Below are 24,251 nucleotides of genomic sequence, written 5' to 3' on the forward strand. Positions count from 1 at the left end.
TAAATCTTGACTCTTGAAATATGAAATAGTTAACATAAAATCATTAGAATTACATTAAATGCTTTTAGTCTCCTCAAATTGTGTAGTAGCGATTTTTTAATAATAGTAACACACACAGAAACACACAAGTTTGAAAAATTTGGAAGAAAATTTTTAATTCACTGCATGCATTGGTGCATCTATATTCAAATCAAGACTAGGTGGATGAATTTAAATTTTGTTGGGAATAGTTTTTAATGGTGAGATGTCGGGATTTCCTCTCTAAATTTACCTCTTTATCAACAGTCCTGTTTAGAATTTTCACTAATTCATTTCTAATTTTGGGAGATTTTAATGGATACAAAAAATATGCAGGTCAATATTGGTAAATATTTGAAAAAAAACTCAATTTCCAAAGAACGTAATTTCCATAAATTCTGCAACAGAATCCATTTCTATCATCTACTGCCTAAGTAGCATAAGAATATTTCGATTCCTAAACCATCATTCTAACAAAACAAACCTTAAGTTTTGTAGTGGACTGTGGAACGTAAAATAGAAATGAAAAAGAGAAAGTATAAATTAATCTAATTTAAAAGAAATCCACCAACTGAAAATTATCAATAGCATTAGTACAAAGAACAATTAAGCAGGTGAAAGTATCTTTTTGGAGGAATTTGATTTCATCCCTAACTCCTACATGTCCAATAGTGTGATATGGCAGAATATTAGCAAAATAAAATCACACCCTTCTCGTTCTATCTCTGATCAATAAATGGTTCATGGATGACAGATAAAACTCTATTAAGTTAAGCGTTTGCTAATTATTATGAAATAAATTCATCAGACACATCCTATAATTACAGTCTCATGCAAGATAAAACTAAAAGTGAAAATACAGAAATTGACATGACTACTCAGGATATATTATCATACAAACTGCCATTCCCTATAAAAGAACTATAAGATTCCATTAAATCAGCTATACTCTATTTCAGAAGTGTGTAGAGCAATAAAACCTCATTAGGTATGCAAAAGTGGTACCTGGTGATCCACCAATATTTTATGCCACTACCTTAGTTGGGTATTAGTTTCAATGTAAAATTCTTTCTTTTCGTTGATTGCAGGTAGTGCCACCCGGTTTTGGGTCAATTTATGAGTTTTGCCCATTGTTACCCACTGATAAACATTGAAAACGGTTCGCCAAAGGCGTGCAACTGGGACTTGTTTTTTACCTTATAATTAATGTACTTAAATGCTATTTTATTTTAGAAAGTTACTTTTGATTAAATGGAATAATATATTTTTTGCACAAATTTATTGAACATAATATGTAGAGTAAAACAGTTGAAAATGTCACTTTTGGATCTGGCACTTTTTGAACAGTGTATAACAATTTTAAATTATAATAGATTGTAGTCTTCTTCGTCATCTGACGAACTGTCATCACCTCTTGACATTATAATTAAAGGATCGACTGTCTGATCGATGAGGTTGTCAAGATCCCACATTTTGTCCTCTTGCTTAATTACATGCTGGACTGCTTTTCGCCAATTCTCTGGTATCGCTTCCGTAATGGCTTGATCAAACAGTAGCTTAACATCTTTCATTTTAAAAGTCGTGTTTTGTCTTGCTACAAATCCTTTTACCTGCGCCCATATCAGTTCTATAGGATTTAGTTCGCAATGATATGGCGGTAAGCGCAGTACAGTTATATTATATGTTTCGGCTATATCTTCCACGGCGTATTTCATGAAACGAGTTTTGTGTAAGTTTGCTATTGCCAGCAGTTCTTTTTTTATCAAATTTGCTTCAAACGCAATACCTTTTGCAGTCAGCCAATCGATAATTTCTTGCTTTCTCCAACTTGAAGTTGGCGTCTTCTCTATTCGCCGTGAATGATAGCTTGCGTTATTCATAACCACCACCGAATTAGCCGGAAGAAATTTTATCATTTCACCAAAATAGTCCTCGAAAACGTCTGAGTTCATGTCTTCATGGTAATCTCCTGTGCGAGTCGACTCAAAGGTTAGCAGACCTTCTTTTAAAAATCCCTCTTCGCTTCCAATATGTGTGATAATAAGTCTTTTTCCTTTTCCCGAAGGTACTTTAATACCCGTAGACAGGCCTTCTATGAAAGCTTGGCGAGCACTGGTTATATTTTTGTCTTGCCACATTTTTTGGACTATATAACCTTCGTTAATCCACGTCTCATCAAGATAAAAAACTTTCTTTTGCTCCCTGCGGTACTGCTTGATACTTTTCAAGTATTGTCGTCTCCAACAAACAATTTCGTCGCTCTCCAGTAAAAGTGCTTTGCGGTTATGCTTTTCCCAGGCAAAATCCATATTTTTTAAAGTTTTCCATAAAAGTTTTCTACTTATCAACGGAATACTGTCATCTCGGCCAAGCTCCATTAAAATTTTGTCTAGGGTGGGTTTTTCCTTTTTAAAATAAAAAGAGTGAACTTTTCTTCGAATTATACATTTAGCATTTTCATCAAGGACTTTTGTAGGTCGTCCTGGCTTTTGCTTGGGAGATTCCACTTGACCTGCTACTTTTCTTTCCCGCAACAATTTGAAAATGGTGGACTTTCCAATTCCACTCATTCGAGAACATTTTTCAACAATTTCTTGCACAGTAAAACTAGGGTAATCGTGTTTTATGCAATCATGTACATTTAAAATAATAACTTTTTCACTCAGCGATAGTGGAGAATTTTTAGTACATCTTTTCGTTGGACTGAATACCTCCATTTTTTAAATATTGGGATAATAATATTGTGATTACACTACAGCGTAGCAGTGACTACTAACGTTTAAAATATGATTTAAAAGTATTTATAGTCTGTCTATATTACCTGACCTAATTTTTGCATGTTACAAAGCGTTAAAAGATAGGTACCTATACAAAAGGATTAAAAGTATTTATTTAGTATTTAATCTCTTTCAAAATAAAGGCATTTAATCCGTGAAAATTAAATTCATAAATATTATAAGTACCTGCGCCTATGAACTACCACGAAATGTAGCCAAACAGAACGGAATTCCCCAGTTTATTGCTCTATACACTTCTGAAATAGAGTATAGAAATTATGCATCTGAGTCAGACGGAACTCTTCAATAATTTATATTCTCCCGAATGAACTTCTGGATGTTACCCTACATTTTTAAGTTTATTTGAAACTAATTGTTGTTTTTTTGTAGATGACGACTCGCTACTCTAGTTCCAAATCACAAGCCAGCAAAAGCTAAAGACCAGGGGCCGTATTTTTGAAACCATTCGAATTTGATTGGCATACGAAATTAGAGGATTTCGCACGAAAAATCGATATTCGTATTTTCGACCGCATCGTGTGCGAAATTTTTCGCATGCATGGTGTCTCGAATGGGTACACTCAGAAAAATTTGATAGGTTGATTTAAACAAAAAATATTGTTAAGTTACAAAACCGCTTTTTATGTAAAAAAAAACTACTATATTGTTTATTTTAACTAAAGGGTAATAGTTAATGTAATCATAAAAAAATTGTTACCATACAAAATTAATTTATCTAATAATTTAGATAATTTTAACTTAAGTTTTGTTGCCTTACAACCTTTTCGTTATTAAAAAAGTTATTTTAACTATTTCTTTATTTGTTTTCCCACCGTTTAGTAAAATTTTGTTAATTCAAACTAAAAAATGTTTAATTTATTTTTAACTATTATTTTATAATATATTTAACCCACATTCTTTGTTAAATCAGCCCACTAATTTATTTGGATAAACCAAATTATTGTTTGCAATAATATTTAATAAGTTAATTTTACTTATTAGGAATAGTTACTTTAACAATAAGAAATTACCAACTGTCTAATAAAATTTACTTAAGAAATAGTATAATTTAACAATAGTTGGGTTACATAACCATGCTTTTTTGTTAATTGAAACTACAAAATTTTCAGTTTTAATTTTACCTATTCCGACATGGTAAATTGAACCCACTTTATTTGTAAAGCAACTAGTATTTAGTAAAGCAACAATTTTTTTTGTTAAATCAACCTACTACTTTGTTTGGATCATCCACAATGTTGTTTTAAATAACTATATTCATTGATTGATTTTACCACTTATTCCAGGTAAATTTACAACGTTTTTCCGTTTTCCTAGAAATATAAGTAGCACACGATACATATTCTTTGCTTGCCGCCCGTTTCATTCTTTCCCACAATACGGCTCGCGTTGCACGTTGATAAAATTGCGCGCCAAATAATAGGAATAGGAAATAATTTTCTTCATTTTGTATTATACACTCAGTGTTTTGTGAGTTATTTTTTATATTTTATAAGAGTGAGTAAACAATTGGTGTAGTAAAGATGGATGATGATTTTTCAGTAAGATATACAAATCAGTTTGTAAAATCTCTACTCAATTCAACTAAAGACAACGAAGACGAAGGTGGTCTCAAATTATCCAGCCTGTCTAATCCTCCTCTTGAAATTGGTTTGAACTATTCTGGGCTTATCAAGCTGAGTCTGAACCAGAAATCGAGGAACATTAACATTTAAACAACTTTAACATTAAAACGCCTTCTGCAAAGTTGGGCTTTTGAAAATTTATTCGAAATCTTAAAATGTAAGTAATTTTTCCATTATTACCAATTTCATTTTTAAAGTATATCCACTTATTCCTTGTGCAATACTTTTGGATCCACATTAACCTCCACACAAATTAGTAAAATCGACACTTTCAATCTTATAAAGTATTAAATAAAATCAACAATTTTTTTATATTTTCAACACAGCTTCATGAATTTCCCTACGCTCCTATTCACGTATATAAATCACCAAATGGTTTTGAATATATAAGACCAAAATATTATTAAAAGGTTACAATTGATAATTGGTTATAAAAATAATGTAACAGATATAAAACAAAATTGGTATAATCATCAAAGGTGTAAAAGCAAAAAAAAATTAGATTTATTATTTTTTTAAATTGCCTTTAAGTATATTTTAAATAAAAATTAATATAAAAATATTTTTAAAGTTGACCAAATAATTTTAAGTTATTTATGGATTAATTTTAAGACATTTTGGATAAATAAATTTTGGATAAAAATCTTGTATTTTATTAAACCCAACCAAAATAATTAATACCTGACTAAAATTGTCGCTAAAAATTATTATTAATTTTATACTCGTTAATGGTCATGCATGTTCAATAAAAAAATAAAACAAATGTTATGAGAACCAATTTCTTCATATTAAAGGATTAAACCCTTTCGTTTTGATTTTTTTGTTAAACTTGAATGAAAGTCAAAATTGAAGTTTAACCAGGGTGTTTTAGTGTATACATTATACATTTTCACGGCCGATGAAAAGACTGACCTTTAAATAGGTATTTGAAATCCCACAGTAAAGCATTAATAATGAAAAATTATACAAATGCTATTAATAAAGCCAAACCAAAAAATTTAAATAAATATTTAAAAAAAATATCGCTATACCACCTATAAATTATAATTGTATAACAACTAAAAAAAAGGACGGCAAACAAAAATAAATAGTCATTCAACTAAAAAGAATTGGTAGAGAACGAACATAATCGTAAGTATACCTCGTTTTTTTTGTTGCCTAAATGAACATATTGATATCGGACAAATATTTTGTTTATACAAACAAAATAATAGTAATATAACAAAAAAATTGTTAAAGTACGAAAAGAGATGTCAATACACCTTCTAAATTGTTGCTGCATAAAAAATTTTGTTAAACGACTATTATTTAGTTAATTCGCTAAGACCATGTTAAAATCAACGAAAAAAATTGTAGCAGAACAAAATCAATTTAACCATTAAAATTTGGTTAATATAACTATGAAGGTAGTTTGACGCATTTTCATATGCTCTTTTTGGTTGATTTTACTTATGGTTTTTGTTGAGTGTATATACCATTCGAATTTCAAAGTTCGTGTGCGATTTTCAATTTGATTCTGCCACTTGTCTTGTTTTGATTTTAAACTAGCTTAACTGTTTTTTTTTTTAAACTTGTGTAGGTTTGTTAAGCATTTTCATCGTGTTCTTTTGTTGTTTATTGAGAAAAAAAACAACTATAATCAAATGGCAAGATTAAACAATTTTGTGCAAAGAAACGTCGTCGGTGCACTGGAAGAAACTGAAACTCTGGCAGATAGAAGGAATAGGATGTACTCTTCATTTCTTGACCCATTTGAAATGTATTAAGATGCTCAATTTATTAAATTATATAGATTAAGCAAGCCTATTACGATGGAATTGATATGCTCTTTATGTGCTCCAGGGAGACTGTATCAGACAGTACTAAAAGGGGTTGTCTCTGACTGTATAATCTGTCCGCTACTTTTATCCACAAGGCTTGTGCAGTTTTAGCTGAAAAATCTTGGGTGAATTTGCCCGACTTTAATTCCGGGTGCTCTGCCATAAATGAAATTAGTTCCTTCTTTTCCTCACTCGACACAAAATCGCAATATTTTTTATTTTTTGAATCCAACTTAAAAAAAAAGTCAATTCGAAAAACCCAGGAAACGTCATGAAAAAAACCTTAAAATTCCCTGACGTTTTTAAACTTAAATTTTAGGTTAGGTTATTCAATCTTATTCGTGTTCATCCCGTTTGACATGGCCTCCAATAACACTCGACTTTGTTACCAAAGTATATAGATCTCAACAAAGTATATAGATTTCAACTTATTGTTAGACGGTCTTGTTATGTTGCCACTACATTTCATGTTCGTATGCGAATGAAATTTCGAAATGCTGTTTAAAAATGCAATTTTTAATTCATGTGCCAATTTTGCCCCTCGACTTTGTTCGCATTCAAAGATTCTCGCATGGTTTCAAAAATACGGCCCCAGAAAGATAGCTGTAGACTGATATCAATGACTAATAATATATTTAAACTACTAAAAAGAATGGTTTAAAAACATCTTATTTGGTTCGTAAAAGAAAGGACATTTTAAATAGGGTTTTCATCAACAAAGGCTTTCGATAGACCTGGCAAGTTTTGAGATAGATATTCAGAACTCCTTATAATATAATGAAATCCTTATAATGGCAAAAAAGAATTACCTGTAGCACATTAGTAAAGTATATGAAAATTGGATATTGTGAACCTTCTGTAAAATATTGTGGGTATTGAATTTTATATTGTTCATTAAAAATATTTTGACTCCTAGATTTTTTAAAAAAGTAATTTTTCAAATACTTTTACTCCTGCAGGGCTCGTACTTAGCACAACCCTATTTACATAGTTCAAAAATAATGAACTTTTTAACGGACTTTATTCCAATAGAAATTACGTACAGAAATTTTGATTTACCTCTCGTCTTTTGTAGCTAGAACTAGTGAAAGAATTATTCAAATATGCTTAAACAACTTACATAAATAGTCAATGAAATCCTCTAAAATAAATATATGCAAAAAAATAAAGTGTTCAAGTTTATACTGAAAACATTGGTAATCCTATACAAAACAAAATTAAATTCCTTGGCTTGATTTCTGGGCTATAAGATTTTAATTATCTTAACAGAAGAATAGCTTCCTCAACACTATTGACCATCATGTTGCTTGTTTGTATTAAGACTGTTAACTTCAAATTGTCATTGTTGCCAAATGCATCCTCTTATTATAATTCAACGCTATGATTTTTTAGTAAAGGGATTTCTTGTATTTCAATGAGAATTATTGGTAAATTGACATTGACAGGTCATCAACACTTACTATTAGTTGTAGAGTGCTGAGAAACCAGTCTTGTCATCTGTTCAAGTCGTCAACTTGTCTTTTTAAGTGACACTGATCAAATTTTGTTTTCCTTCCAGGTAGTTAAAGGCAGTTTTCTTTTTTTTCCTGGCTCCCGGAATCGTTTTTTGTTGACTTACCAAGTGCTAATCTTCTTTCAGGTATTTAAAGTCAGTTTTATCCTCCAGGCTTTAAATACAATTGACAATACTGTCTACCAGTTGTACCATTTTAAGAAACCAATCTTGTCACTTGTCAACCGTAGATAATCTAACTTCACTTTTAACACGTTTCTGGTACTGCACAGAAATTTTGGTTTGGTAAGGCAATTTTAATCCTTACAGGATTGACTTTATAGAAAAAATCAAAATAAAGTAATTGTGGTTCCATATTCAAATGTGTATTACTTCTGTTATCTCGCGTTTTATCTAGTATTTTCTGGAGCCCAGGATATACTACTTTAATCAACTTTGGAAGTATAAATCGTCTATAATTATTTTTAAATTAGACTATGGAAATTCTATGTACGACTCTGTTAGACTCTGATATTATATAACCAAATCTTAGATCCAATACAAAACCAAGCACTGAGACTATCAACTAGGACTTTTAAAATATCACCGATAGAAGGTTTGGAATCAATAACTTCAAATACATCATTAATAAACAGAAGATAATTTGTCTCTTAAAGTAAGCATCATCGATAAGACAAAGATCTTTCCTAATGGATTATGAAATAATTTTACAGAAATACTATAGGCAACAGACTTCAAGATCTAATTGAAAAACCTGATCTAAATTTCCCTTCTTTTGAACCAATTCGGCCATGCAATTTTCCGTGTTAATTCTTGCTTTTTTAGATATAAGCACTGAATTAACCTTAAACTTGCAATGCAATAAAGGCAATACTTAGAGAACCAGTCATCGGTTCACATCTATACAGACGGCTCTTAAACCTCAATAGGTGTAAGAGCAGCGGTGAACTCAAAATTCTAATAAATGTTAAAATTGAACCTAATTGTTTTTTTTAATTGATAACTTTTTAATGAAAAGATGATTGAGACTTTGAGCAGAACATCATTTACATGAATATACAACTGCACCACAAAGCTTTATCTAGTTCCTTCAACTACAATTGCAGCCTATTGCGACGTCGCACCTCCCCCACTTCTTCCAAAACTCAAACCAAGCACTCAAAACATTACTGGTGCATACTTCACTCTGTACTAGGAGATAAGAGCCTCTTTTTTATGTTAAGGTATAATTTAAGTTACTTAGAGAATAGTTATCATAAAAATGAAGTTTCTTTAAAAACAGTTGATGATTTTTCATTAAAAAACTGTTTTTCGACTGTTAGCAACGAATAAATTTTGAATGTGAATTTTAAAAGAACACAATCATGGTTAAGCCAGTAAAGTTAGGATAAAATTGGCTTATATGCAGCTAATCTTAAACACATCTAATTCTATATAAATAATTCGCACTAGTTCTTGTTGAAGAAAACTTATAACAAAGACTCCACCTAATTAATTTCCAATAATCTCATCCGAATAATATTTCCATTTCACCACCTCCCTGTACAAATACTCCCCGGGACTATCAATGCTCTCTGTCTGATTATGGCACACCACTTTAACATTTGTATCCAAATACCCACTATTCACTCCAATATCTATTAACCATGGTCCAGTCGTCACCATTATGGCCCCCGGTACTATCTCACTATAATTCCCCATAAAAGCAATATCGATGCTATCGTTTCTCTGGCTATTTTGCTCGTTCCACCCTCTACCCTCATAGACATTCCAATCAGCACCTATCACGAAGTTGTATCGTATGTTAGGGAGCTTTTCCACATCGATGTCGTAGTTTTGCAATTCCTTCATTTTGGCATAACACTCATTAACATTAACGCACATATCTGTATTAGTATGTTTAACTATAACCAAAGAAACTGGATTAATCAAGGCAGGAATTTTCTTCGTTGCATCCCTGGCACCCCAGTTTTCTCGAGTGAATAAATAATGGATAAAGTGATGGTTCGTACTGGTTCTTGATGTACTAGTGGTCGAGGTACTGGTGGTTGTTTTATATGTTGTTGGTGTGATGTCCTCATTCTTGTCGCCAATAAAGTGAAAAGTTATTAAAGTGATAACGCCGAGGAGTAGCAAGAAGCCGATCGAACCGATGAGCAAGTTAGAATGTCTTCTGATTAGGATGATGAATCTTGATGGGCAAGTTTTCTCTGTTGGAGTGCTCTTTGGAGGGCTGGTGGAAACTATAACAAGGGAAGTCGTGTTAGGTCCTTGTTGGGTGTTGATGGTTGAATAAAACAATCACAATTTTAAAGACTGACGAACGAACTTAGGCAGTGTGAGAAGGTTTTAAGCAGAAGCATTATTAAACTGGTTACATTTGCAGATATACAGTATCATGGATTGATACGTCAACATTCAAATCAAGACTAGGTGGATTAAACCTTGGATCTAAGTATATCTTAAAATTGTATTGAGTTCTCATTTTATTCGAAGAAGTTTTAGAGTTTTTTTAATGGTGCTATTTTGAGGTCAAGATTTCAAGGTTTTCTAATCATATTTCCTTGGCATTACGTGTCTCTCAATAAGACTTTTTGACCTGTTGTAATTAATAATTATGATAGAGGCTGGAAAGTTTGTGTAGGTAAGTGAATTTTAGTTTATTCACCTGCAAATACCTTACCGGCTTAATTTATTAAACTTTTATGGTAATTAAGTTTGAAAACTTAAAATTTTCTATTTCGCTAGCATTAGAAATGTTCCCTTTTTTTTTCTAAGTAAAATAGAGAACATTTCTCACAACTTCCATTTATTGCCACTATGAGAGATTAGGATATAAATCAGAAAATGTAGAAACTGGAATTGTAGCTGTTTTAGATTTTTCCATTTTAAATTACCAGATTTTGGAAGCTAACAGAATTACAAACTTTTTGTAATGTCTATTTCTTGTAATTTTGACCCCTAATTTTTGAAAAAAATAATATTAAAGTAATATGTAAAATAGAATTTTCTTCAAAATCGTCATAATATTAAAATAAAAAGATTATTATGAACTGTTTAGGTAAACCAGATGAAGAAAGTGAAGCAAATGAGACTAGAGAAAAAAAACTTTCTTTACGTTATCTCGAAATTATATTTTTTTATTTGTATAAATAAATATTGAGTAGATTTTTTAAAATTTTTTAATATAAACCTACGTTAATTTTTAAATCATTAGATACGTGTATTGTTATATATTACAAATATCTCTAAAAAAGAACCTTTTTCTGTAAGAGACCACTTTACCTTATTTGTTACCTTGTCCATATTTTACAAGAAAAAAATTAATTGTATTTTTTAAGTCTTAATTAGACATGTGCTCTTATAGTTATGTGACCTTATAGTTAATTAGAACAATTTTCTTTTAAATTCCGAAAGAACGTAAACCCCTTAAAATGCAAAAAATATAAAATATTTTTTTTTATAGTATTCTTTAAAAAAAAATATGTATTTTTTTAATGTATTTACTTACTTTTAGAAATTTTTAAAACAAGCTGCATCTCGTTCACACTTATTGGAAGCGACTGAATATGTTACAAACTCAAAAGGTTCAATTGTATGTAATTGGATGTACGAAAAAAAGGAATCCCCGCAATATTTCAAATCTCTACAGATAAAGGTAATTATTTGCGTTCGTTTTAATAATAAAATAGTAATAATATGTACGATACTTTATTATTATAAATATTATGGTGATTTATTTTAAATTGAATCGTGGAATTTTCGATTATTAAAAGCGACACATGGTAGGATAAATTAGAGTAAATTATTTATGTAATAGAGCACTTTGTTGAATTGGAAAATTTTCAAAAAAAAAGTTTTGTTTTAAATTTTTTATTGTATATGGTAATCAGGTATTATCTTTGGGCGTAAATTATAAATCTTTTTTTTGGAAATACGAGCCTGTAAGCTTTTTTTTATTTTGGAAATCCTACATCTGATAAATCATATTTGTCAACTTAATTTAATTGTAAAGATATTTTTTTGTTAATAGATCTTTTTTTAATACACTAATATACCTAAAGGGTAATCTCCTTTCAATTAATTACACCGTGAACTTTTTAGAAGTGTATTAAATCAAGTAATATTTTTTTTGCCACAGATCTTTTTTCCATAAAACAGTGAATTGAACGGAGACAGACTTATGTTCAAAATAGTTTATTAGAGAAAAACATGTGGATAAAGGCATCTTAATGGAAGATTTATTTATAAAGTTTCAAGTTGTTAAAAAGCTTTCAAAATAAAAAATAAATAGTCAAGTTTCTTGATGATGCAGAAATGGTAATAAATCAAACTCTAAGTCACATACATTGAATATCAAGACAAAAGACTGCACGTGTTTTGACTGTATCTAATTTACACTAAAATCATAAATTAATAACTGCATACCAAGACAAAATATAAACAAAATAAAATGACGTTAAGTTTAAAGACAAAAAAATTAAATAAAGAATACATCAAAATTGAAAAAAGTTTTGTCCAATATAGGAAATAAACTTTCTTAGCATTCTGGACTCATTGGTTCTAGTATAGGCAATCAACGGGTCTTGGGAGACCGGATTATTTTCCTTATGTCTTACAATAGCTAAAATTATCCCCATTTACAAGGATGGTCTACTAGACGATCTTTTCAACTTTTGGCCTAATTCTCTTTTATCCACAATGTGTAAGATCATAGAAAATGTCAAGAAGCTTATGCTATCTATCTATACTATTTATCGATAATAGTTCTATCCTTAGCAAGTGTCAGTTTGACTATCGAGAAGGCACTGGTACAAATGATGCAGTATACAATCTACTACAGGACTTTTACACGTTTTGTCAATGATGGAAGAGTTTCTGTAGCAGTTTTTTGTGATTTGCAGCAGACATTTGATTGAGTCGGTCAGAACATTCTGTTGCGGAATTACATATGTCCCTTATTATAAAAATAACGTATTGAGTACGTACTTCTAGATGCATAGTTCGTATGTACATTACTTACATCTCGCGGACGTACGTACATGTACATATTACAATACTTAGAAAAAGTTTTAGCTCGTCGTGGATTATACAAGAAAAAAACTCATAAATATTTGTTAATACACAAAACTAGATGCTAGGAAAGAATTTTTTTCACAAATACGTATTCTTAAATACTTCTAAGTTTTATTTTCCATATTTCTAATTTTAGTAGGGTAAACAGAAAAAAACACCATTTGCAATATTTGCATGCTGCTTTGATTTGATAAAAAAAGTCAACGAATTTGGTATAAATTAGACCGGTAACTATCAAATCGAGATTCCCTCGTTCCAAGGGACTAACATACTCTATAAATTTAGTTAATTTACATGTTGATTTGGTAGGAAAGTAATAATAAAATAATAATAATAATAAAGCAACCCAGTGTTTTTGTTGTCTCCACTGACTGTCAAATAAGTAATTGACAACATTGGGAGTTGACACTGCTGACAGTGTTTAAGACAAGTGACAGATGCGAAAACGAACGCCCTTCTTTCAGTCGGGTTGGCAGTATTGGTGTCATGGCGTGGATTGTCCCTTTGTAATAAAAGTTTACACTGCAATGAATTTAGGATTTATCAAAATTCGACTTATATTAACATCTTCTCATTACATTTAAATTTAGTTTTACTGTTTACTCAGTGATAGGAAGGATCTACTACGATCTAGTCCAATTCATGGTAAAAGCATATTGATTCATTTTAGTAGTAATGAATTACTAATTTGATAATTTACTTATTTTCTATTTATTCATTTTAAGGTGCAACACTACAAACACGGATTGGATGCACCAAGGAAATTGTAGACTGTATTTCACAATTGTTCCGAAGAACAAATGATGTTTTTTTTGTATTTTCTTAAAAGTTTATTCTTTTTATTGTTTTTTAGATATATACGTTTTGTTTTAGATTTTTTTGAATGAATTATCTTTTTCTCGCAAATAAATTTTACCACACAAAAAAGGAGTCGTGTAAACATCCTACATATGTCATATTAGGTCCAATACTTGACGTAAAATCCTGCGGAGAGTGGACGTCCTATATACGTCCATAGTACGTAATTCGTCTTTTGGGATACGTACTGTGTACGTACATTATGTCGTGGAGTACGTAAAAAATACGTATTTAGTAATTATCTGTGTTGTTTGGAAAATCACTACGGGTTAAGGGGAAATCTTCTATCGTGGTTTACATCTTTACTGCTTGATCAACATCAACGTGTATTTGTGGGATCAAATTGCTCAAAGTATAAATTTATCAAAAGGGGATTGCACAAGGTTTGGTTCTGAGTCCTTTTCTTGCTGTACATTACTGATATTGCTAATCTCACTATCTGTAGAAAGTTCACGATATTCGCAGATGACACCACAATACTGTAACAGGCTTTGGACCTAGTTTACCTCCATACGATCATTTTGGAGGATCTCCAGCTAGTGAAAACTTGGTGCAATTCTAATTTGCTATCACTTAATCGCACAAAGATAAAATAGGTATATTTCAAGTGTAGCCTATCAAATGTTATTCTAGATAAAAATTCAATTGATATTAAACTGGACAGAAAATTCTTTGGAATTTTCATTGATAAGGAGCTCAAATATCACACACACATGTATATCCTTGCCAATAAGTTAATATCTGGATACTCTGCTGTCAGGAACTTGGCCCAAGGATTTACAAAATAATTTATTATGCATTATTTGAATCCCATCTCCGGTATGATCTTGCCTTCTGTGGATACTTTGGCAGTTATATTCTTCAAATGCTATTTATTATGCAAAAAAGGTCTATTCGGTACATTTGTGGGGTAAATTCCAGACTTCCTGTCGTCCGCTTTTCGTTCAAGAAGAGATATTAAGTTTTTCATGCCTGTTCGAGGCTTACAATTCACAAGTCCTGGTATCCAAGCAGGAAACAATTTCTCCGTATTCTCCAGCCTACCTCAACCTTAACAATAAAGTCCACATTTTATGACAGTATTAATATATATAATCATCTTTCCATCTTGATTAAAAACTCCCTATCCCTAAGAATATTTAAAAGACAGTTGAAAAGGTTGTTGATTGCAAAGGCCTACTATTCTCTCGGCGAATTCTTTGGGGATTCCCTGTGATTTGGAATTGTGAACATTGCGTAGTGCAGCTTCACTAAGCATCTTTTAGAACTTTATTGCGATATGTATAATGTTAACATGTTTTAATCTATCCACGCGATTTACTATTCTGTGTTCTTTATTAGGTAACTGTATTGTGTTTCTTGTTTGAGTGACTTTGTTTAGTGCATTTTTTTGCTTGCTTTATTAAAATACATTGGGAAACCATTATTAACCGCAATATGCTTTATTGTTTCTAGTTCTTTGTGAAATGCTGTTTTTGAAAGTGGGATTTTCAAAAATCTGTAGAAGAAACTATTGAAAGCAGAAAATTTATATGAATATGGTGAATTTAGCAGAATTATATTATATTATTTGTACATGCAGGTTTTCTGTAAATTTCGAAAGTAATAAATATAATTAATTTTAGTACTAACTGGTCCTATTACATATTTTAATTAATTATTTAGAAATTTAAAGATTATTTTACGCAAGTTGGTTTTTAAACACTACAAATACAGAATACTAGAAAAACTAATACAAATTACTTTTTCGAAAAATTGACTAAAAAAATGCATTTAACAGAGATGAATTTATAGTTATACTAGTGTATTTGAACGTGGTAAAAAAACTCATATTCTGTTAACAAAAGGTTTATCCTGATAACTTATTGGCAAATATAACACATCAGGCCCAAAACCTTCAAGATCTAATGTATTTGAAAAACTATTAAAAATAAATTTTGTAAATACATTTTTATTATTATTTTGGGTACAGTGTCACAAATTCAAGGTATGGTTTGGTTTATTAGAGAATTCTAAATAAATCTGGTGAAATCCCCAAAAAATACATAAATTTTTTCTCTGGATCTCTGGATAATTCAATATTTTGGGGCTTATGTATCTAACTAAATTAAATTTTCTGAATTAATTATAAATAAATTACCTGAAGATTTCCTTCTGAATACCGCACAGTTTAATAAAGCAGACCTCTGTCTGCGACTAGAATTCACGCGAATTAGTTTCATCTCTTAAATACGCTTTTAATGTCAATTCCACTAAATTTTCATTTAAACTGGCCATTTTCTAAAATTAAAACTGTTTACGATTGCGGTTTGTTAACTTTAAGACGATGTTTCTTGCCTGAATTGATGGCTTTACAGTTCGGAAAGATTTAATATTTTTAACTCGATATTTCACTAGTGTATAAAGGGGATATTTTCTACACACAATTTCAACACAAGTGAGGCTCATATCGATTGCCGTTGACCCATATAACACAAAGCAAACTCTTAAAATAAATTTAAGAAATATTTTGAGGCCTAAAGCGTAAGCACAATTATAAAGTTTAACGAAAAAAAACTTAGTTAAAACTCACCTTTTTTCTCTTCGCAATCTTCAGGAACGCCCTGAGATGTATGGGTTATGTTAACGTTAACTTCGCGACCTTGGACGTTTAAATAGAATTCATCTCCAACTTTTGAATTTGGTGATCCTGTGATCACAGTGTGTGCATATCCATTGTTTTGTCTGCCAAAGAGTTCGACTAAAGTGTCTTCATCTTTCTGAAAAAGTGAATAAAACTATATTAATAATAATTCTATTTAATCGACTCGATTCGATTCTCATCATAAAACAGTAGAGATAGCGGAAAAGGGTGATTATATTGAGTATCTGCATCTGCATGCGTACTTGCGTATATTGTAGTGCTTTGAAAATTTAAGAAATATGAATGTATATAGATAGAATAAGAAGTATTTGTCGTAAAATTAATCCAAGAGTGACACCAGAGCTAGTTAAGCCAAGATATTATGATTTAATGCTATTCAAAACTACCTATGGATAATTTTTTAATTTAATCTAATTGACCTTTAATGAAACCCAAGATATTTCAAGACTAGCATTATCACATCTTGATTTATGGTATCAAATCCCTTGGAATAATCAAGTGTAACGAGAATAGTATAATTATTTTTATCAATACATGTATCCGTCACCTTAAGAAGAGTTGATGCATAGTTGATTTTTTTAGGACTCATTCAACTAACTTTAGGCAATAAAAAAATAGTGGAAATGGGCGTTAAGTTACTGAAACTCCATCATGAAAGTCTGCAAAGTATTTTCTTTTATAAAATATAGTTTACCAGGCCAAGCCTTTAATTCTTTCGTAAAATTACACAGTTGCCGAGACGCAAGAACGTTACACAGGTTTAAAACCGAATTTTGATATGTGACACAGTATGGGTAACGGGGCCTGAGAAAAAGTTACTTGCGTCATTTTTCTGGAAAGGTGAGCCAATAAAGTTATATTATTATTTTTGTCTATCTAATCCATCCAACGAAGAAATACCGTGTATCTTCAATAAGAACATTTAATACACCAAACCAAATCGCCAAATACATATTGAAAAAATACGAACACAATTATATTCAAAATAAAATAAAATACACCAAGTTCATGGCCAGGTACGTGTAACATTTCCTAACTAAAAGTTGTATGTATATGTATATTTAGATACATAATATCTACGAGATTTTTTTGTGAAATATGAGGTTGGTTTTAAAAGGTACACTATACATGTAACAAAAAGTTAACATATTAGTTGGTACACTCTTAAAAATAGGTGAATAAAAATTCAACAATTGTATGGATTTTACATACAATTTGATTCTGGAAATGGTACAGAATCAATTTGTGTAGAATTTCTCTATGCTATTATGTTTAAACAACTGTGGTTCTATAATCAACAAATTGTGTATCAATTTAATTTATTTTATTGTATATATAGTACACTATTTGTGTACTTAAATTCGACAATATTTTATATTTATTTAATATAATTGTTCAGTAAATAAGCAAACTCTTAGTGTTTTTTTTAACATGGTATGTACAGGAAAAAAACACAATTTATGCATTTTAAATACACACGTTAGTGTAGGTTGTTTTTACAATATATTTTATTTTCTTTCATTTCAACTATAAAATTTTATTACAAATTGTGTATAATAATACTATATATTGTTTTATAAATTTAAATATAGTGTAGGATACTTATTTTAGATTTGTATATCAAATTAGCATAAGAACTGGAGTTTTTTATTACAATATTTTGTATTTATATTCATAAAAATTTTAAAATAATCAATATATTTGTATAAAAAAATAAACAAATTGTTTACAAATTTAAAATACATTTTAGAGAATTTCGTCATAAATCTGTGTAATAATAAATTCTAGGGCACCTGGGAAAAACAGTATAGGTCATAATTTGATTAAAATAAAATAAGTCTTGTAAAAAATGGGAAATAAGTGAGGCCCAACGTTTGGTAAGAAAAGTAGTCATATTAGAAAAATACAGATTGAATATGTATTTTCCTAACTTGACTTATTTTCTTTTTATCAAACGTTAGGCCCCACTTTTTCCCATCGTGTTACTTAATTTACTTATTTAATTTTAAGCAAATTATGACTTTTTTTCCATATTGACTGTTTTTCCCAAGCACTCTAACATTTATGTTTTATAAAAGTTTTAGTTGTATAGGTAGGGTAAAAAAATTCAATTGTTTTAAAAAAACATTTTTTTATTTAAATACCTTTTAAAAAAGTACACATAACCTGCACAACAAAACAAAAAAACTTTAGTAGTAGTATTACAAATACACATTAGGAACGCAAATAGGAACTTAAAATGGAAATTCTTAGTTGTAAAAACAGGATTTTAAATAAGGCGAATAAACATAAACATTTATGTACAGGGTCATTTTTTATATTTGCGTGCCCATAAACAGGGGTAATGTAAGAAAAAAACTTTTTATACAAAAGTTGCATACTTTTTTCCGTATTATCTTTTAGATTTGTAAAAAAAACAAAAGCGCATTGCAAAGTTAATAAAACAATAGCAATAAGTTGATTTTATTAAATAAAACGCCCTATATATTTTCTGCTAGATCTAAAGACCTTTTTTCCCTGATTTCAAAAATATATAGGTTTTTTTTATTTGGAAGGGCTGTTTTTAAATTATTCAAGTTTAAAACTTTAAAAGAAACTTTAATTAAATTAAATTAAATTAGTTAAAGTGAAATCAATTAAAATTAAGTTAAATTATTTAAATTAGTCGTGATTTTTCAAGGTAAGAACTTTAATTTGAATTAAATCGATATAATAACAATTAATATGTCACGTTGAAGTATGCGGAACGTCTCGGCACTCCATGATCGGCGATCACGATTTTAATTTATAAAAATTTTAAACTTAAATAACTTAAAAACGGCTCATCCAAATATTACCAACCTATACATTTTTAAAATCAAGGAAAAAAGGTCTTTCGATTTGGCAGAAAATATATAGTGTTTCATTTAAAAAAATCAACTTACATATTGTTTTATCAACTTTGCTATGCGCTTTTGTTTTTTTTACAACTCTAAAAGATAATACGGAAAAAAGTATGCAACTTTTGTACAAAAAGTTTTTCTCTATCACTAATATTAACCCCTGTATATGGGCTTGCAAGTATAAAAAATTACCCTGTACATATATATGTATGTAGTTACTTAACATCTACAGTATATCAGGCGGGTAATTGTTAACAAAACAACAATCATTTACTGCTATCAATTTTTTTTAACACATGGTGTTGAAAATTGCACTTTTCAGAACTTAGGAGGCTTTAGAGTTAATTCTGTTAAAAATAGAAAAAAAACCTTAGAAATCATTTAAAAAGTTTAGATTAAAAACACGAAATGGAAAATTGAAATCTGTTTTTTCTTCATAACAGAATTAGCTTTAGATCCCTTTTAAAGTCATAAAAAGTACTATTTTCAACACCTTATATTAAAAAAATTATTAACAAGTATGACATTATGATACATGAAAATTTTTAACATTTTATGTAGAATTTAAAAATGTGTTGACTATAGGGAGGTTCGTTTACAATAACTAAGGTTTTGGCATGTTTACATATACCGGATTTTCATATCCCATGGAAATCAAAATGATTGTTATTTCGTTTTAAATCGCCCTTCATCAATTTATTTCAAAATCACATAATAAAAATAAATGACACAACAAAACGAAAAAACCTAAAAGAAAATAGAAATACCTAATAGGAACGTAATTAGGAACTTAACGAAAATTCTTATGTAGGTTGTACATACCTACATATTAACAACATACAGTTTTAAGCTAAGGGTTTTATTTACAGGTACATAATAATATACTCCTGGAGTTGGTCCAATAAACCCCACTCCTTAAGTTTATCTTTAACGAATATATCCATTTTTTTCTTATGCAATTTTAACACTTTTAACACTTAACGAAACGAAAAATCCAACAAATTAATGCCGGCCGGTTGATTAAAGGACTGAAGAATGAACAGTTGAACACCTATGACACTGGGACTTATAGCAATGCTGCCAAATCAAATGTATCTTAAAGATTACACTGCCAATTAAAAAAGTTACGTTTCCTTTTTCCTTGCGCGTGTTATTATCACGATATTATTTAAATAAATAAAATTAGAACTTATGCTGATTGGGCTTATTTTTAAATATCCTATTAAATCATTTTCAATTAACAACTTTAAATCGACTGCAAATTTTGATGCATACCTTTACAACTGTTTAATATTGAATCTGGCAACATTGACGCTAACAACGAAGTTCTAGCGGCAAAGGCAAGGGCGTCGGGCGCGTCCCCCTTTTTACACAATTGTGTATTAAAACTATACAATACATGTTTTAAAATTCAATAATTGTGAAGGGCTATTAGCAAGAATCTTTTTTATTCTACACAATTGTAAATAAAATCAACACAAGCCAGAATAAAAAATTAATTAAAAATTGTAGTGAAAATATACTTGGTTATTAGATTTTTTACCAAACTGAATTGGATTTAAAAAAGAAAATGTGGAATATTTATACACATTATCTTAATAATTAATATCCATTTATGGTGTATTAATTTAATATGCAATAATTGTATGAATTATACACATTAAAACATATACAAAATGCCTGAGAATTTTTATACAGGACTGTGAGACATTATCTAACAATTGTGTATTAAAATTAAACATTTTTTTTACACAACAAAATGTGAAAAAATCCATCGGGATTTTTCTGTGTGTATATCATTTTAATAAATTACAATATATGACACTCAGTTAGTCTATGTCAGATTTAGGTTAAATATATTTATTTTCATTAATGATATCAATCATTTCCAGAAACAGACGTTTACGATAATTTGCCTTAGTATGCAATACTGTGACATTATCATAACCTTTTAGATTCTGCAGTATTTTAAAAATTCATAAAACTTAAAGGTATATATACTTATTTATTCTTGTATCTTAACTATTCTATATACAATATATACAGGGTGTTTAAGAACTATGGGATCAAACTTGTAGGGGTTATTCAGTGCAACAGAAGAAAACATTTGAGTATAGAGATCCATGTCCGGAAAAGTGTCACTACGGCACTATGGCCCTAAGACGCGTTAAAATTTAGAAAGACAATGAATTGCTTAAATAGGATTTAATCCATTTAATTTCTGCCTTTTGTACATGATATCATCATAACAATTGTTTAAAATGTGAACGTCAATATCAATGTTGTAAACATTTTATAGCTGGAGATTTTAAACAATTTACCAGCGCTTGTGTGTTGTTATCTTTAAAAACGATAACAGTGGAGCAGTTTCTTGGCCTCCTAGGTCACCCGATTTAATGTCGCTAGATTTTTCCTGTGGGGAAATGTAAAGTTTTTGGTCTACGAAACTGCAGTAGAAACAGAACAAGGCTTAATTAGACGAAATTATAGCAGCATTTAGAATAATTCAAAACAAGGATCAAATTTTTAGTTATTTTAAATTTTAAGTCCGCCGAAATCATGTGCGATGTTTAAATCGGTATATTCAAATTGAATTGAAAAGACATTTTGAATATTTATTATGTTAATAAATTTACAAAAGGCAAAAATTAAATGCATAAGATCCTAGGGTAAACACCCCAGTAGATGCCAACTTAAGACTTTGAAAATGTGTTGTGAACAGCAAACTTAATTAGTTATTTACTTATTATTTTTTCCAATAAAATGGTATGTTGCTAAACAAAAGCCATAAATAGATCGGCTAAAAACATTTTTTTTAAAAATCTTAATTGATTTTGAAAAAAATTCTACTTTTCAGGAGTAGTTGCCAATTTTATCCAGTAGTCACCCTATTAAAAACCAATAATTGCCAACAGTTATTTTTACATAATTTTATTTAGAAAAAAAATAAAAAAACTACAGAAACATTTAAAGATCTAACATCTAAATTTCCTACGATGTTGGATTTTCTATTTTACATTTTTTGTACGGAATTTTAATTTGTCTTAAGACATAATAGAAAACGGTCCATTGCCGATCAGATTAATTGGTTAATATATAACACATATTTTTGATTCACATAATTAATGTCAACTTTTTGGGGCCAGTTTAAACTGTTTTCGGATAATTCTTTTAAGTACTTAATTTTTAATCTAATTATATAAGAAAATAGATTCATATAACATTCCGTTATTAGACAATTTATCGTCTATTTAAATTTTAAAGAGTCTTAGGGCCGTAATGCCGTAATGACCATTTTCCGGACATGGGTTGCTATACTCAAATGTTTTCTACTGTTGCACTAAGTAACCCCTACAAGTTTGATCCCATAGTTTTGAAACACCCTGGATATATTATAAAATAGTTATTAAGGAACATTAAATAACTATCTTACTCTTTAAGATAAACAAATGAAATTTGGTATATCGGTGGAATTGTTATAAGAGCATCTTTTAACATATTTAGTTTTTTTCATCACTACCAGTTTAACCGGAAGTGACACTAACTTTTTTATTTTAAATGGGATAGAAAATAATATTCTTTTTTTAAATGCTCATAGAAAAACTCTTTTTTTTTTAATTTTTAAAATAGTGTGCCATAAATGCGTTGAAAGTTTCAATTTTTAATCAAACAGGTCAAAACCATGAATTTTGGCATTTACTTTATTTTTTTTTAAATAGCACATTACTGGGAACGACCACTTTTGAAATGCGGTTACTTTTTCCCAATAATTTGATATGATTGTATAATTGAAGACACGAGTGGATAAAGGTGTCATGTAATTTTTTTTTAAATCGTTTTTCTTGATAGATATTCTTAAAAGATCCCATATTTTTTATATTTACGAGTTTTTTCTTCTAATATCAAAAATAAACGAGATTTCTACAGGTTAAAGGTGTAATGTACCATGTACTCAGCTATTAGAAGTATTTTATTGGATAAACGTGCTAGGGTAACATGACACCTTTATCCACCAGAAAGAGTAATTTTGCTCTAAGTTTCACTAGACTTAACAACTTTAGTATGTACTTATATTTTGAGGTTATGTTACGATTGTTTTTCTTGGTTAAATGTTAATTTGTGAATAGTGGTTTACTAGTTTTCGTGAAGTTTTTCCGCTATAAATGATGTCAAGGTTGTCAAGAGGAAAATATATTTGTTCCTTATTAAAATAAAAATCAGGAACGTGTGAAGCACAAGAAGGTAGAAAAATATAAAAATTTGTAAGCAAACAGGAACAATAGTTTTATACATAATATTTGTAAAGTGTCGCTCGTATTACCTGTACAGTCAACAAAATTGAAAATGTCCCTCGCTCCGTGGCTCTTTACCCATTTAGACGTAATTTAAGCACAATTTGGCTACACTGTATAAATGAAGAAAGTATAGCGGCATTTTTCGGAAATAAGTAACGGGGGCTGATGCGGGGGCAGCTTATGCGATGGATCCCATTATAACATTGTGTGTAAGGTTACCATTGTAAATTTTAAGATCTATTTTTAAGGAGGGTTTTTCCATATTAATTGGCGGCACGGGGATGCAGGTAAAATGTATAAGGTGGTAATTATAAATAAATTTGATGGTAAGTAGTATTGTACTGTCTTTTGTGTTTATAAGTGCCTCGAGTCTATTTACGTGTTTAATTTTTTTTATTTTTTAAAGTGTTTTATGTAATATTTTTTCATAATGCCAAGATTGCCTGGACAGAGGGACAGTACCATGGAAATTCGTACTAGAATTATTGTTATGCATGAGATGGGTGCCACCTTACGAGAAATAGCAATGGCTACGGATCTTTCAGTAACTTTTTTTTGTATGCATTTCGTTTCAATTTTTTGTTAGGTAAAATCTATTTAAACTAAACTATGAAATTTGTCAAAAATCTTCAAAAATTCTCTTTAACTTTCATTTAAAAAAAAAAAATATTTGTTTTTATACGGAACCAACTTTTTTTGATATCCCGAAATAAGCTAATAAATTT

General features: G+C 29.7%; 1 protein-coding gene across 1 annotated transcript in view; it reads right to left on the bottom strand.

The window, feature by feature from the left end:
• The window catches only part of LOC126735211 (uncharacterized), a 58,269-nt gene that overhangs the window by 9,611 nt on the left and 24,407 nt on the right, over window positions 1–24,251 (bottom strand). The window contains exons 2-3 of the mRNA XM_050439162.1: window positions 16,278–16,464; window positions 9,265–10,014 (exon numbers count right to left, since the gene is read on the bottom strand). Of these exons, the coding sequence (XP_050295119.1) occupies window positions 9,265–10,014; window positions 16,278–16,464 (937 nt within the window). The remainder of the gene's footprint in view (window positions 1–9,264; window positions 10,015–16,277; window positions 16,465–24,251) is intronic.

Source organism: Anthonomus grandis, chromosome 4 (genome assembly GCF_022605725.1).
Source record: "Anthonomus grandis grandis chromosome 4, icAntGran1.3, whole genome shotgun sequence".
Classification (NCBI taxonomy): domain Eukaryota; kingdom Metazoa; phylum Arthropoda; class Insecta; order Coleoptera; family Curculionidae; genus Anthonomus; species Anthonomus grandis.